Raw genomic sequence first — 15,033 nt, forward strand, 5'->3', positions numbered from 1 at the left:
TCTGCAGCTTGCTAAGAAATAAGAATATTAATTGATTAAATTACGTAAACTGCTTAACTGATAAATCAAGAATATAGCTTGAATACATGCAAAACTGAATTTTTTTCATACGAGTACTTGGTTGAAATTATTCATTAGAAATAAAATTCCTAAAAAAATTGGGAGGGGGTGATTATGGGAAAAAGAGGGAGATGAGTGGAGAGGAAAAGGGTTCAAAGCAACTTTGAATTGCTAGTAAAAATAGTGAAATATTCTAAAAAGGGTGTTAACACACCAAAATAGGTAGGTACTTATGTCAATTCAAGCCATTCCAAGTTTTGAATTTTATTTTCTTTCATAGATTAAAATTTTGAGAACAATTGGTGTTGGGTTTTATTTAAAATACCCTCTTGGGTTCTAATATTTTGAGTAAAACGCTTTTTTGATGTTTGAGGTGGATTGGGAGCAGGTTAGTGTTTTGAAAATGTCCCTATAAGTTTGTAATTTTGGAAATTTCATTTTTTGCATAATTTGTATCTGTAAAGAGATGTAGTTTCATTTCTCTGTTATGTCAAATTATTATATTCCAAACCTGTCTGAAGGATTTCTTTTTCATCTGTCTTCTATACAACTAACCAATTTGATTTTATGCAAATAGGGCGAAACCACGTTTGAGTCCAATGGCTGGAAGACGTACATACACAGAAGAAGAACTACAAGCTGCATTACGAGACATACAAAGTGGTAAATTGGGTACCCGAAGAGCTGCAGTTATCTATGGTATACCCAGATCAACATTACGAAACAAGGTGTATAAATTAGCCATGGAAAAAGAACGTGATAATGCGGTCCATTTTCCCAGTATAACGATTGAAGACAAACGCTTAGAAGAGGTTGACTTACCATTGGACGACAAAGAAGAATTAGAGGAACGGGATGACGAAGATGAAGAAGTAGAAAAGGAACTTTCGGCACCAGATGAAGATGACAAGGATGCTGAGAAACAGTTCACAAAACCAGTATTTACTGTCGAAGATCTCTTTAGAATTTCCAAGCAGGCTGGCAGCCAGCTTATGGAAAATGATTCGTTGCGAGCTTTACTCCAACACGGTAAATTTTTAACCGAACAGAATATCAAACAGGAGAAAGACTCGACTAGTACAACGACAAGTAATCAACATCAACAGCAGCAACAGCAACAGCAACAACAACGGCAGAACCAAGTACCTACTCCAGTGTATTCAATATTTCCACCAGGTGATCCGAAGATCTGGGGTAATCTGGATCCGAGTTCCATTACACCATATTTGACACATTTTATGGCTCTGTCTACCAGAGATAATATCTCATCTCTGATAGGCCATACAAATCCATATTTCAGTCTACAGAATCGAACTCCACCAAATGACAGTCCGACAGAGGTGTCACCTACATTCAGTCCAAAGTTCCCAACGCCTGCCATGTTTCCAGAACTCGTCCAACGTATGTTAGCTGAGTCAAAAGAGCTGCAGAATTCAGTGAAAACTGAATCATTGTTCTCATCACCACCCAACGAAAGTCCAGAGGATGCAAATAGCAATAATCTGTCATCAAATGCTCTAAGCAGACTGCCTTTATTTAAACCACCATACAAGAACGGTTCAGCTAGCGAATCCAGTTTTAACATTCCAGACTTTAACACTGACAATAAATTTTCTGAAGGTTCAGAGAAAAGTGCTACATCTTCACCACCACCCATGAGTGGTGCTCGTAGTGATTCGTCATCTCCATTACCTATGAACCATAAGCTAGGAGGGTTGAATCTGCGCGATGTGATAGCCAAAGGCATTGGTCAACAGTTCCAGCGGCCAGGCGACTTGCCATTGTCACACATGGCTAGCACCTCAAGCATAGACGGCCTGCATCGAGTCAGTTTTCCTAGCCTATCGGCGACATCAGTGATAAAAAGCCATAGCGGCAGCACCATGGACCCTGAAGATGCCAAAAAACTGTGCAACCAAATCAAAGTTCCTCTACCTTCATCCGCATCTAATGTGAATTCTTCAGCCAACAGCGGCAAAGGCACCAGACCAAAACGCGGAAAGTATCGTAATTATGACAGAGATAGTCTGGTTGAGGCTGTTCGGGCTGTGCAACGGGGTGAGATGAGCGTCCATAGGGCTGGTTCATTCTACGGAGTTCCTCATTCCACCCTAGAATACAAAGTCAAAGAAAGGCATCTAATGAGGCCTCGCAAACGTGAACCTAAAAATCCGCCAGATGACCTGAAACGAAGGGAAGATGGTAGTATACTCAGACTATCAGTCAACGACACCAGTAAACCAAGCCAACATTCTCCGTCCCCTCAGCCAAAAATTGTCAAACCACCATTCACCACTCCTCCCTCCTCGCTACCAACCACTCCTAATGGTATGAAAATACCAACGCTTTTTGACCAGCCTCATCCGTTTGCTCCTGCAGCTCCTTTCCCTTTTTGGCCAGCACCTTTCCACCAGCTAGCCATGGACTACTCGAGGAATCCAGCCTTCACATCAACTCCTGAACATGTCCTAGCCACCCATTTCATGCAACGAATGCAAGAAGAATCTGCCAAGAATAATCAACTATCTCATACCTTAGGCAAAACTGCCAGAGAAGTTGCAGAAAGCTTATATGATGGGTCAGGCTTCAATGGTAATTTCTTAGATGGTGTGATTAGATCTAGTCTCGACAGTGATGCAACTTTCAATGAGCATGTCCAAAGAAAGAATATACTGGAGCAATTGTACAGATCAAAATACCTGAACACAATGAACAAACATTCTGGCGAATCAGATGATGAAAGCGGTAAACCTAATATCAATCATATTCTAATGCATTCTCTATTACCCTCTGTTGTCCCCAAAGACACCAAAGATGCCGCAGCTGCAGCCTCCAAGAGTGTCGATGATGAAAGTGACGATAAGGCTGAACAATCTTCATTAGATGAAGAAAAAACTGCCATCGTTAAAGATGAACCCAATATTGCTAGTGTACAGAATACAAATTTTAATCTAGAATCTCAAATTGCTGGCGTTGATATAAAAACCGAAAAGAACTGAATTTATGTAAATTAGGTACTATTTTTTTTTTGTTTCTACTTATTTGTTGTAATTTATCAATTTTACTGTGTATTCCATTTTTCAAGACATCTGTTTCCATGTTTTATATTTATACCCGTGACATTTCCCCCTTGTATCTCTATTGTAGGTGAATACCATGATAATTTCTATTCTATAGGTATCTCTACCTACTTTAACTCTCTTTTTGTGTCCCTGTCCCCATTCTCTATTTTTGTTCAAAATTTTGTCTACTTAATTTTACCTATTTGATTTTAAATTTGAATCTGGACATTTAAATTGCATGATTTGCTCTCAAAAGATTAAGTACCCACTAAAAGTTCTGTATCAGCTACCATAAGCTTGAATTTAGACTCAGTGAAGTATGTAGAAAAATGAAGAGAAATTTTACTCTTTCTCTTCTTGGCAAAAAATGCCCATAGATGGTTAAAATTCTGAATTTTTTGAAAGTCTGCTGGACTTGAAGGGAAGATAAATGAGAGAGTTCTCTGAAGAAAAGTTATGTAAGTCTTATTCCATTAGCCTTTTTTTAAATAGTTGTTTGTGGTACAGGAAGTTGAAAGGAACAAATTGAGAAAATGAGTTGTAATTTGAATTCTTTAAGATTTATTTTCAATTTTCTATCCCCTCCCTCTCCTCCTAGAACCTCTTGAGAAGAAAAACTGTTGGATCACTGGTAAATTTTTAATGCATGAACCTCCATTTCAAGAATGAGAAAAATTGATACAAATTTTCTGACATCCGAGGTTAGTAGTTCAACAAATAATAAGCAAAATTCGAATTTTTGTATGAACTGCTAAAAAGATAGAGTTATAAATAGATTTGTGAAAAAAATTATAATTTTAAAAGTAATTGAGAGGGTTGATAAGGTATTTAGTCAAAAAATCAACAATTACATATTAGGTGGGTATCCGGTATATGACAGCTTTTTGCCTGAAAATAAACTTCAAAAGAATTTGACTCTTGAACTTTTCAAATTTAGGATTTTGGAAAATTTTTTCTACCAATTTTTAGCTTAACTCAAATTATTAAATTTCAGTTCTAGGTTAAAAGTTCACAAGTAAAATTTCTTCACTTCTCCACGAACTATTCATTTTATTGATCATTTTCAAAATAGAATAATTTTTTATCCATGGACAAGAATATTCGTTTCTATAGTTTTTTCTTCAACTATAATTTTGCTCCTTCAGTTATAAAGATGAGAAATGTGCTCATCTGTATCTTTATCTGCGTTTTTTGTGGCAACCTTCTTTCTGAACAGTGTAAAAAAACAATTTATGACTCAAAAAATTGAAGGGAATATTTATTTCCAGTTCAATTCTTTGAAGAGCTAATAATCATGCAATTAAGATGTCTGGGTGAAAATATTCAACCAAACTGGTTCATAATCAAATTCAAAATTTAAAAAAATCAAAAAAAAATGTATAACTACTTACGCTTATGCTCAACTCTCCCCCCCCCCAAAAAATTAAAAATCAAAACAGATGGCTTTGGCCATGCACTCCTTAAATTTATATTTTTAGTTTGAAATTTTAAAAATAATAATGTCTTGAATGTTATCTAAGTACATTATAAAGACATAACTTACATTTTTTTTTACCTAAACAATTCTGAGCTTTATTCTTGTTACGTCATCTTTAAGTAAATCAACATTATCAAACTGTAAAAGGTTGTAAATAAATTTTGGGAATTGGAGTTTCAAATACAAGAAAAAAATCTATCTTTCATTGCATCTTTTTGATGTCAAAATTTATATTAAAACAGTTACCAAATTTTTGTTTTCCCTATTTTGGTAGATATTTTTGTTATTTACTTTTTAAAAAATTTCAACATAGAAATATTTTTATGGTTTCTCAAACCTTGACCCAAAGAACACACATTGATGTTCCAAATTTTAACCCAGTGTATGTCTACCTATCTTTATTCAGTATTTTCTTTCATCTCTTTCAAAAAGTCTCTGATCTATACTTACTGGGAAAAAAATTTGAGGGTTTTCCACGTTTTTTGTTTACTTGTTTATTTTTTAAAAATATTCGACGGATGAGAATAGTTAGTTTTAAATGAATATTTTCACCAACATCTAGTCATTGACTGAGAAAAATTACATCTTTGAATATATTTATTTTCTTATTTCTTGGAGTCAAAATTCATCACTTTATATGAAATGTGTAATTATTTCATTATTTATGTAGGTAACCTATGTAATTGTCTTGGTATATTTTATTGCATTTTAATTGTTTTAAACTTCAATTAAATTGAAGTTTTGTATAATATCAATTTTGTACATCATTTCAATAGAAACCCTTATTTTCAACTAAAATATCAAACTCGAATAACTATTCTCATTTTACATATTGCCTTTTAAAGGTTGAGCGTTGCATTCCTAAACCTTAAAACGTTCAATTTAAACTTATTCATTGGTAATATCGTCACATTGGTAAATTTCTATCACTGAGAAGTCAAACCCTGTTTACATTTTTTGTTTTTTTTCCTGTGAATGTTCTTCAATTTGCGGTAAACCGCATTTGTACATATATTTTTTGAAAACTTGTTAAACAGTTCGTTCATGTAATAATCAAAGCTCTTTACAATATTTAATATCTCCTAAGTTGATACATTTTGTGTTCGATTCAGTTTCTATTTTTGTTTGTTCTCTTTTGTTGTTAATTTTTTTTATTGTTTATTTATAAGCGTGAATTCTATTTCTGTTCCATTTATAATTTTCTGTTCTTTTTTTTTCTTTTTATTTCCTCATTATTTGTTGTGCAATGTCTGGCGCTATTTTTTTCCATTTTGGGACCAGCGTATAAAAATTTGAAATCAAAATTGCTGCGTGGTTTTGTAAATATACATTCCGTTGAAATTTATTTCATTTTAAACTTTTTTTTTTCTAATATGCAAAATAGTTTTTAAAGGTTGTACAGTCCGTGTTCTGAAATATTCCGTATTTTAATTACAGTTCTATATCCATATCATATTCTATATAAAAGTAGTCTCCTTATACAATTTAAAATAGTTTTACATATTTTAATACTTAATACACAACTTATCTCTCCGCAAAATAGTTCTTAAGGTTTATTCACACGCAAGTGTGTACAGTTGTTAATCAAATTATACAATGAAAAAATTACCTATAATTAAGCCTTTCTCTGTCAGTTTACATTTTCATTTTAGTTACTCTTAATTACTGCTAAAACTGCACATCTATAGTCAGGTGAACCATTAAATTTGATACAAAAGTATTAGCCATCATTGCCTGGATTTATTTTTCGTTTCATTTACAAAACTACCTATTAATTTGATGTTTGGCAACGTTTCAATCCAAATAAGCTATGTTTTCGTGCAAACAAAATAGGTAGGTAGGTAGGTAATAAGTATACATAACACTTGTTGGGCGACTTTCTGGTTTCATAAAAAAATCCCATTATTGGGGAAATTGTATTTATGTTGCCTACCTACTTGATTTTTTTTTTTTTTGGTACAACATTACATTACTTACCCATTAATCAGATATTCGGCACTGTTGCAATTCCAATAAATAGGTACTACCTACAATTTTTTGTTTACAACAAAATACCTACAAAATATATGTACTATTGTTGGACACATCTAAGATTTCACTCGAATTTATTATCTACGAGTGGTATTTTTAATCGTCAGTAAATATGTAGCATTCAATTTGCAAAATTTTGTGAACAGAACTAGTCCAACTAAGTACTAAACATAGTTTGATTGCTATAAACAAAGAAAAGCATATTTGGACATTTTTTTTTCTTGAGAATATTCACCTCTTACTGTAGGCAATGTATTTAATTTAGTTTACTGTTCTAGAATCTAGATATTTACAATATCTGGTAATCTGCCACACACTCCCTGGTCTCTTATCTACTTGAAACCTTGTTTTCTTAGTTCATTACCTAGTTATATTTATACCTACATATAAAAATACGTTACTGTATAACTTTCCTCTTCATATTGGCTTCTTATATGCTACCTATTTTAACAATTGAGCGAAATTATTACCGCATTTATTCAAATTTAAGATTATACTTACATTTTCTATTCTCAAAGAAGCGAGCATTTACGCTAACGCCATGTGAGTTCATATGTTTACCACTTTTCCTCATTACTCCCAGTAAAAAAAAAATATTTTTATTATTTTTTTTTCTTTGAAATCCTCCAAGCAATGTACATGCATTTTTTTTTTTTTTTGGAATTGTATTAGCCACACTTGGAGATGTTTTAATAAGAGAATCTATAGTTATAAAATTTCTGTGTTCACTTATATACTAATTTTGTGTATTAAATTTATTCATTTTAGTTGATAATTTAAATTTATAGGGTTTCGATTCGAACATTTTATTTCTTTTAAAACAAATTTCAATTGTGTAATTATAGCTTAAACGATGAAAAAACAAATTTTAAGGAAAATTTCAAAATGTGTATATAAATTATAAATTTTAATTTGTATTCTTTTATATTTCATTATGTCGGCGTGTGTTTTGAATATATGTCGATATTAAGGTTTCACATTCTTTGTTATTTATATAATTAAATACTTTTCAATGTCGATTTATCTTTTGTACCTATTTTTATTGCGATTTGGCATGTTAGGTAACGTTGCATTTGTTTGAGATTTTTTTGTATTCGAATCATATTATTGGCAACGCTGCACTGTGATGGAGAATCCTCTAAAATGGCTGATCTTATCAAAGTAGGAGCAGTACTTGGAAAAATACAATAAATCTTGTAATTTGTGAGTTGGTTATATAGGAGGTTCTGGTGGTTCCAAATCTGTGAATATTTTTTTGAGGTTTTGCGAGGGAAAGAGGGGATTCGAGAGAGGTAAATATGGAATACGTTTTCAATATTGGTGAGTGATACATTGTTATGTACTTATATTTTCGGTACTACAGATTCCGAATCTGGCATCATTTTTTCTATTGGAAAAATTCGAGATGAGCTATGAACTATGAAGGTGGTAAGGGGAAGGGGAATTGAAGTGTTTATAAGCATTTGAAACTATGCACTTACTCGACTACTCGTATGTTTTTTTAAAAATGTAGGTTTCAAATCTGACTTCTGTTGATGAGATGAATAGAGGGGAACTTGAAGGAGAGGGAGGATAGTAATTATAAGATATACGTAGAAAATGGGGGTTAATAATTGACAATGACGTATACCTACCTATCCGCAGTTTAGAGTTGAATATTCTAAAAGTATCTACCTATTCAAACTGTACAGTTCAAATAAGTTCATCGAAGTGATGAGTACACTGTACAGGTGAACATTTTACGCAGGAATACAAGTTTCAATTCTACGATATGAAATAAATGTTGAAAATTCCTTAAAATATATCGCTATTGAAGTTATTTGGGTTTCACGAAAAGTTTTTCTTTCTCATGGTACACTTATTTCAAAGTGTATCTACACAGACGAAAAAAGAAAAAAGTTTTCTTTCATGCTTGACGTCATTATGCTGGAATATGAAAATTGCACGATGCATTTATCATAAATTCAGAATTCTCGGAGCGGATAAACGACTCGAGATTCTTGCAAGTTTCCACGAAAACTTATTTTATTTGCGAGTTGCATTGATACATACATTTCATCATTTGCACGGGATGACGGATACTATGGGTATGAGATATAACAATTTCGTTGCAATTTTTAAGCTATCCAAGTACCTACACCTAGAATATATCATTATGGGTAGATGTCAAAAAATTCGATAAATTTACATCCATCATTGTCGACAGATTGTACGAAATGACGTCACAGGCACATAATTGAGTACCTACCTATTCAGGCTACAATTTACTCTTGCATGTTTCAAACTAGATTCTAGGTTGTGGACATTTTTTTTCTGATAATGATTTTGAATTGAATATTATAAGAATCATGGTTAAAATGAATGTACCTAGGTAATGGTTTACAAAAAAACTTTTTCTGCCAATTTGATACCTATATTTTTACTCACCCCTGAACTACTCGGAAATTTTTTAGTCAATTTTTAATGCAGTATTGGCATGCGATTTTTACAGTAATAGTTTTACGAAGGTCTTTGTATAGTTATGTGATCATCTTTGTAGATCAACGGTATATGGCCAAATATGCGGGTAGCCTGTTCCGCATGTATAAAAAATGAAGCTGCTCCGTTATCTTTATACGTATTGAATTGAAGTACCTAGGTATTCAATTTGAATCATCAATTCGTTGTGACAGTTAAGTAAATTCAGAGACGGTAAATTTTGGAAAAACATCAAAACGCTCGAAGGGCAAAAAAAATATATTGAAGGTAGGTAATTACTTGGTACTTTTCCTTGGTTATTACCTTCGACTTTCGGGAATGCTCCAAGTCGACTTAATCGTAAAAAAATGTGCAAAATTTCAATTTTTTGGAAAGAAAATCACAATTTTTTTCAGCAAATAATAAAAAAACTTGAATATTTATGTACTTAAGCATGATTTTATTTTTTAAATTGATTGCCTCATGAAAGCCATAACTCTGTAGGAACGGATTAAAGTGGGGGGGGGGGTGTCAGAAATCTCATTATACTCAACTGACTTATCTAAGAATTCCCAAGTAAAGGTTTATCAACAAATTTTATAGGTAATACATTTCGAGGAATTTTCAAGTCGAATTTGCGATCGACTTCATGCATTTAGAACTTTTAAAACTGAGTTGATTAAATGACAAATGACATAACGTAAATTTATTGGATTTACTCAACATTGTTTTGGTTTGATTAAAACTTTTCGAAAATTTGAATTAAAAAAATAAAATGTAGATAAATTGACTGAGGTAAAGCGAGGGAAGAAGCTTTGAAAAATTCACAATCACTGGAGAAAAGTAAAACAGCATTTTTTTAAATGTATGTAAGTCAATTTTTTCACCTTTGAAATCTTTGAAAAGTCAACGGATAAGGGAAGTTTTCCAACCATCACAACACTTCTTGAATCAGACAAATGGGGATCGCTTGAGGAGTTAAGGACTCCAAAATACATCACCAGCAATTTTTTGACCTTTGGCAAATTTTTGAAAATTCGAATCCGAATCATTTCTTACTGAAAAACTTAAATTTGATCAAATTGACTTTGAAGGCTGAAATTTTGTTTGTGGGTACCCTATTTTCGATCTTTCGAGTGTGGTGATAGTTTCGAACTATTGTGGAACCTCCAGCGGATCTGGAATTCTCCATTTTTGGTAAAAACTCGCAGCACTGCAAGTAGTGGGAAAATTGAATTTAGCACTTGTGAACTCAATTTTCTATCTTTGTGGCCTTTTTGATCGATTTAGACACATATTTCCGAAATCTTTTTGTGCCGGTTAAAATCCAAAATTATCTTCGGCCATTGTTTTTGCCTTAAATAGACAGCGTTTTTACAGAACTGGAGGATTCGAAAATCAGCTGGAGGCTCCAGAACAGTTCGAAACCATCAGCAATCTACTCGAGGAGGGGGGAGGGGGGGTTCGAAAATAAGATACAAACCAAATTTCAGCCTTTTTCGTTTACGAGCTCGCGAACAATGAATTTTTCTTTTTTTTTCAAAGATAATAGGTAGCTGGATAAAATTTTGGATTTGAACCAGTACAAAAAGATTTTGAATATTTGTGCTTAAATCGATTGAAAGGGTCACAAAGATGATAAATCTGAGCTCATGAGTAATAAATTTCATTTTCACTCTGCTTATTGCATTTTTTTTTTTAATTTTTTTTGAAAATTGGAGAGTCTGAAAATCTGTGAGAAACTCCAAAACGGTTCGAAGCCATTATCAATTGACTAGGAAGGTCAGATAAGTACTGGTTTAAACAATATTTCAGCCTTCTACGTCAATTTGATAATTTTTTTTTATTTTTCTGAAAAATGACCTAAGCCAAATTCAAATTTTTAAAAATTTACCAAAAAATTGAAAAATGAATTTTAGCACCTGAAACTTTTGTTGGTGGTATATTTTGGAGTCCTTTTTTAAAATTCCCCTTTGTCTGGTTTAAAAATTGTACGTCAGTTGGGATACATCACTTGTGAGGAAAATTTTGGATTTGAACTGCTGAAAAAATATTTTGAACATTTTTGCTAATGAGCTTGAAGTGATCGAAACTGCTACCATGCAGTATCCTTACTTGTGGCCTACGTGCGATGAATTTCATTCTGGCTCTTTTTACTTAAGGAAATTAAGTACCTAGGTATTTTGAAAATTTTCTGGAAGCTTCGAAACCTCGTCAATAGATTCAGGAGGTTAAAAATATGTAGGATATGTAATGAAATGTCAACTTTTCACTATAATTTGTTAAAACGTTCTTTGTTTTTTTTAATTTTTTTATTTGAAAAATGGGTTGAATTTGAAGTCTCAAATTAAACGATCAGGAATTTTTCGAATTGTGCGTACAAATATGTATCAGCATAAACCTTTCAAAAAATTGATGATTCAGCAAAACTACGTATCTCTTAAAATAGAATAGATGATGTTATTTATTATGTTCTCCTGGCGCAAAAATTAATAATATGTAAGTATGTACCATGATTCATAAAATCTAACATAAGTAAGTACATATAAAAATCCATCCCCTGAAAATTGATCAGATGGTGTAATTGTAGGCCTAAATGCTATAAGCTTTTTCAATTACATATGTACATATTTCATGTCTAATCAAAAAATTTGCTGCTGCTGTGCAAATCAAATGTTCGAATTTGAAGGTTACACACAATTTTATGCTTTTTGCTACTCGCATCTCATAACTTGATGTTCAATGCAAGTTCCTTAATCTTAATTCGTACATTAAGTCAGTACCTAGGTATCCCATTTTAATGGCTCTGGCTATGTTCTGATTTTTTTAAAAATCCAATCCCATCACGTTGACCTTTTAAAATTGGCTCAAAAAACCATAGACACTTTCCCACTCTCACTTACTAGTTAGATGAGCAAAAATTCGCGTAGGTTTTCTATGGAGCAGCTCTACTCCTTAGCTATACAATTTTTCGATCCATATTCCCACATTTATTGCAATAAATAATGTCTGCAAGCGACGTAATACATTACATACAACGGCCGATACGTGTACCTCGTACCTACCTAGTTCTATGCCTATGCAAGTTTTATTTCGGTGCATGCGAGCGACTGCGCGAATGTACGCAAAACTGGTTTACGTGCAGTCTTTTTCACTTTTTCCCCTCTCGTAGGCGCTTCCAAAGTACTAATATTTTTCGACGTTGCACATATGCAATTACGGCGGATAACGTGCATTTAATGTGAGGTTTCTGGCATCTTGAGGAAGGTCATTTAATTCGAAAATCAGCAACCTGTTCGTCCTCTTTACGCTGTGTGTAAATGATCGGCGTATTCGATGGCCTAAAACTATAAGCATAACCGGGCGAATCGACCCGATCGATCGTCTGTTTTATTTTTTTCACTCGCGTATTAATTTTAATTGATAAAACAATCGACCTTTTACAGGTATTTCTTCCTTTATCTAATCTGCAGCGTGACTACCAAATTATAGTATAGGCGATGAATATGCTATGAGCAATGTGCAGTGTGCCTGTGCACTCTGCACTCTCTCTCTCTCACTCTTTCTCTCTCTCTCTGCGTACCTACGTATAGCTCAGCCCGCAACGTGTTGTTTAGAACTTACCTACCGTAAGGAGTGACGTATGTTTAACGTGCGCTTATATACACAATAAAAATTAAAACGTAATTAACCAAGTTTCATTACCCCGGTTGAAGGACGTCGTCGTAGCCCGTAAAAACAAATAGTTTAAGCTGCATGATAGTCTATTCGTTATTTGAATTCGTATTAGTCTGATGAATTGCGAGTAATACACGGATAGATACGTTGAGCGGAGAGAAAAAAATAGGTAGGTAGAAGGTAACAGCATTCGTCGGGTACTAGGTGTTTGTTAAATTTCACTCATTTTTTTTTACGAATTCCCGTTGGTTTTCATGATTTCTTGCGATACTCCTGAGCAAAAATTTTTCCATAACTGGAAAATTCAAAAATCCCTTGGTTGATCCAAAACAACTGGAAAGCAACCATACAATCGATCGAGAGATGAGTGTAAAATGGATTGTAAATAAAATTTCAGTTTCAACGTTGATGCGTTTGTAAACAAGGAATTATCATTTTTCCAAAAATTATAAATTGCTGGAAAAATTTTGGATTTGAAACTTATTCAAAAAAATATTTAAAAATTTTATGTCTAGTCTTTCAAAAAAGTCCCAAAAACGGTAGAAAGTTCAGGTTATAGAAAGATGAATGTACTTAGGTGATTCTAGTCCTCTTTATGTGGTCATTAGGGTGGACCAAAATAAAAAACATTTATCTAGGATTTTGACCTATAACTTGATGAAGTAGTTTACTTCGAGTGGAGGACTACCCAGAAAAATTATGAGCCCCCTATAGCAGTTCAGAAAGCTGAGTCAGAGATCACCCAAAGAGAAGTCGATTATGAAAAAATCGTGGTTTTTCGCCATTTTTGGGTGGGTAATTAAATATTTATGTGATCCCTCGGTCAACCTCCTCCTTTCAAAAGTTGCGATTTGAGTTTCCGCGATCATCTCTGACCCATTGAATTCAAAATTCAGTACCACTTTAAGTCCTTCACCAAACCGGGTGCTTGAAGATTGGCGGATCGTAAAAATTATGATTTCTCAGCAACTTCGAAGCACTTTTCTGTGATTAAAAATTCCTTTTATAAAAAACTAACGTCGGATTCATGTTCAGCAGGGAAAAATACTCCGATTACCATACTTTGCACGATCATTTCGATCAAACTGTTCAAATTCATAATTATTTTTTCGATTTATTTAGTAGGTGCAAAATAAAAATTCAGAACAAAATCTCATCTTTCCACCTCATTTCGATCAAATTATCGGGTAATTTTTTCATGGAAAATGCGACAATTTTTTTTTCAAAAATACACGAGTTGAGGTTTTTTCATTTTTTGTAAAGAAAAATCTATGTAACTTTTTGAGTTTGAAATTTGAAGTATAAAGGTACCTACATGGGTTATACTAGTGAGGTAGTGGGGGAATAGAAGAAGGAACGAGAGGTAGAGGAAGAAGGAAAGGTGAAAAGAGGGGAGGAAGAACTTTATTGAGGCATATGAAGGTATAACAATTCAATATAGGTACGCAGTATATTGAGAGAAAAAAGCCTCGTATGTGCTCAAAATACATACTAGATTTTTCACCTCTGGAGAAAGTGATCCCAAAATTTGAAAATTTCATTATAAAAATAGTTGCAAATGTGAAAATTGTTTCAAAAAAAAAAAAAAAAATAATAATAGGTAATAATAATAATTCATTGTTGGTCTCGTTGAATGAAGTCCCCCACAGTTGGAAATAGTTGAAATAAATGAAGTGGTACCTAAATCGAAGTTGGCAACATTTTTTCGAAAATTAGGTACCTGGTCAGTGGTCATTTCTATATGACATCGTTTTCTAGAAACAATCTCTATTCTCAGCCCCTTCTACCAATCTCCTTGTATGACCCCCTCCCCCTCCCCGCACTAGTTCAAAAACAGAATTTCTATGTATTCTGTCTTACCTAGATTTTTAAAAATTGAAAACTTTAAATTTCTGGACACTATTTTATTAAAAAATGCTCCCTTTTAAGAAGAAACCTTTTTCACTCCCATTCCACTCCAGAATAATATTTTCCCCTTCTCTTTGTATGCAGCCCCCGAAAACGCAAAACAAAAAAAATAGAAAAAAATTAAATTATAAATATTTTTTGAAAATTTTTCAATTTTATTCAAAACTTTTCCAAATAGTTTCCTTTTTAAGAAAAAACTCCCCCTAGTCTGGTCATGCTTCGTGTTGAAAAAGGGATTTAGAGGAAACATTGCTCTGGGTATCTGGATTTTTTTTTAGGATAAAGAACCATTTGAAGAAATTTAGACACAGGAATTGAAAGGCATATTGCATTTTGTTTAAATTATTTTTTTTTGCAAAC

General features: G+C 33.1%; 1 protein-coding gene across 4 annotated transcripts in view; it reads left to right on the forward strand.

Annotated features, from left to right (window-relative positions):
• Eip93F (Ecdysone-induced protein 93F) overlaps window positions 1-7,651 on the forward strand; it is a 79,137-nt gene extending 71,486 nt beyond the window's left edge. For all 4 annotated transcript variants that reach the window (XM_065369214.1, XM_065369216.1, XM_065369215.1 and 1 more), the window contains exon 4: window positions 638-7,651. In XM_065369214.1, coding sequence (XP_065225286.1) covers window positions 638-3,059 — 2,422 coding nt within the window. In that variant the 3' untranslated portion in view covers window positions 3,060-7,651. The remainder of the gene's footprint in view (window positions 1-637) is intronic.
• The last annotated feature ends 7,382 nt before the right edge of the window (window positions 7,652-15,033 follow it).

This window comes from Planococcus citri, chromosome 5, assembly GCF_950023065.1.
Source record: "Planococcus citri chromosome 5, ihPlaCitr1.1, whole genome shotgun sequence".
Lineage (NCBI taxonomy): Eukaryota > Metazoa > Arthropoda > Insecta > Hemiptera > Pseudococcidae > Planococcus > Planococcus citri.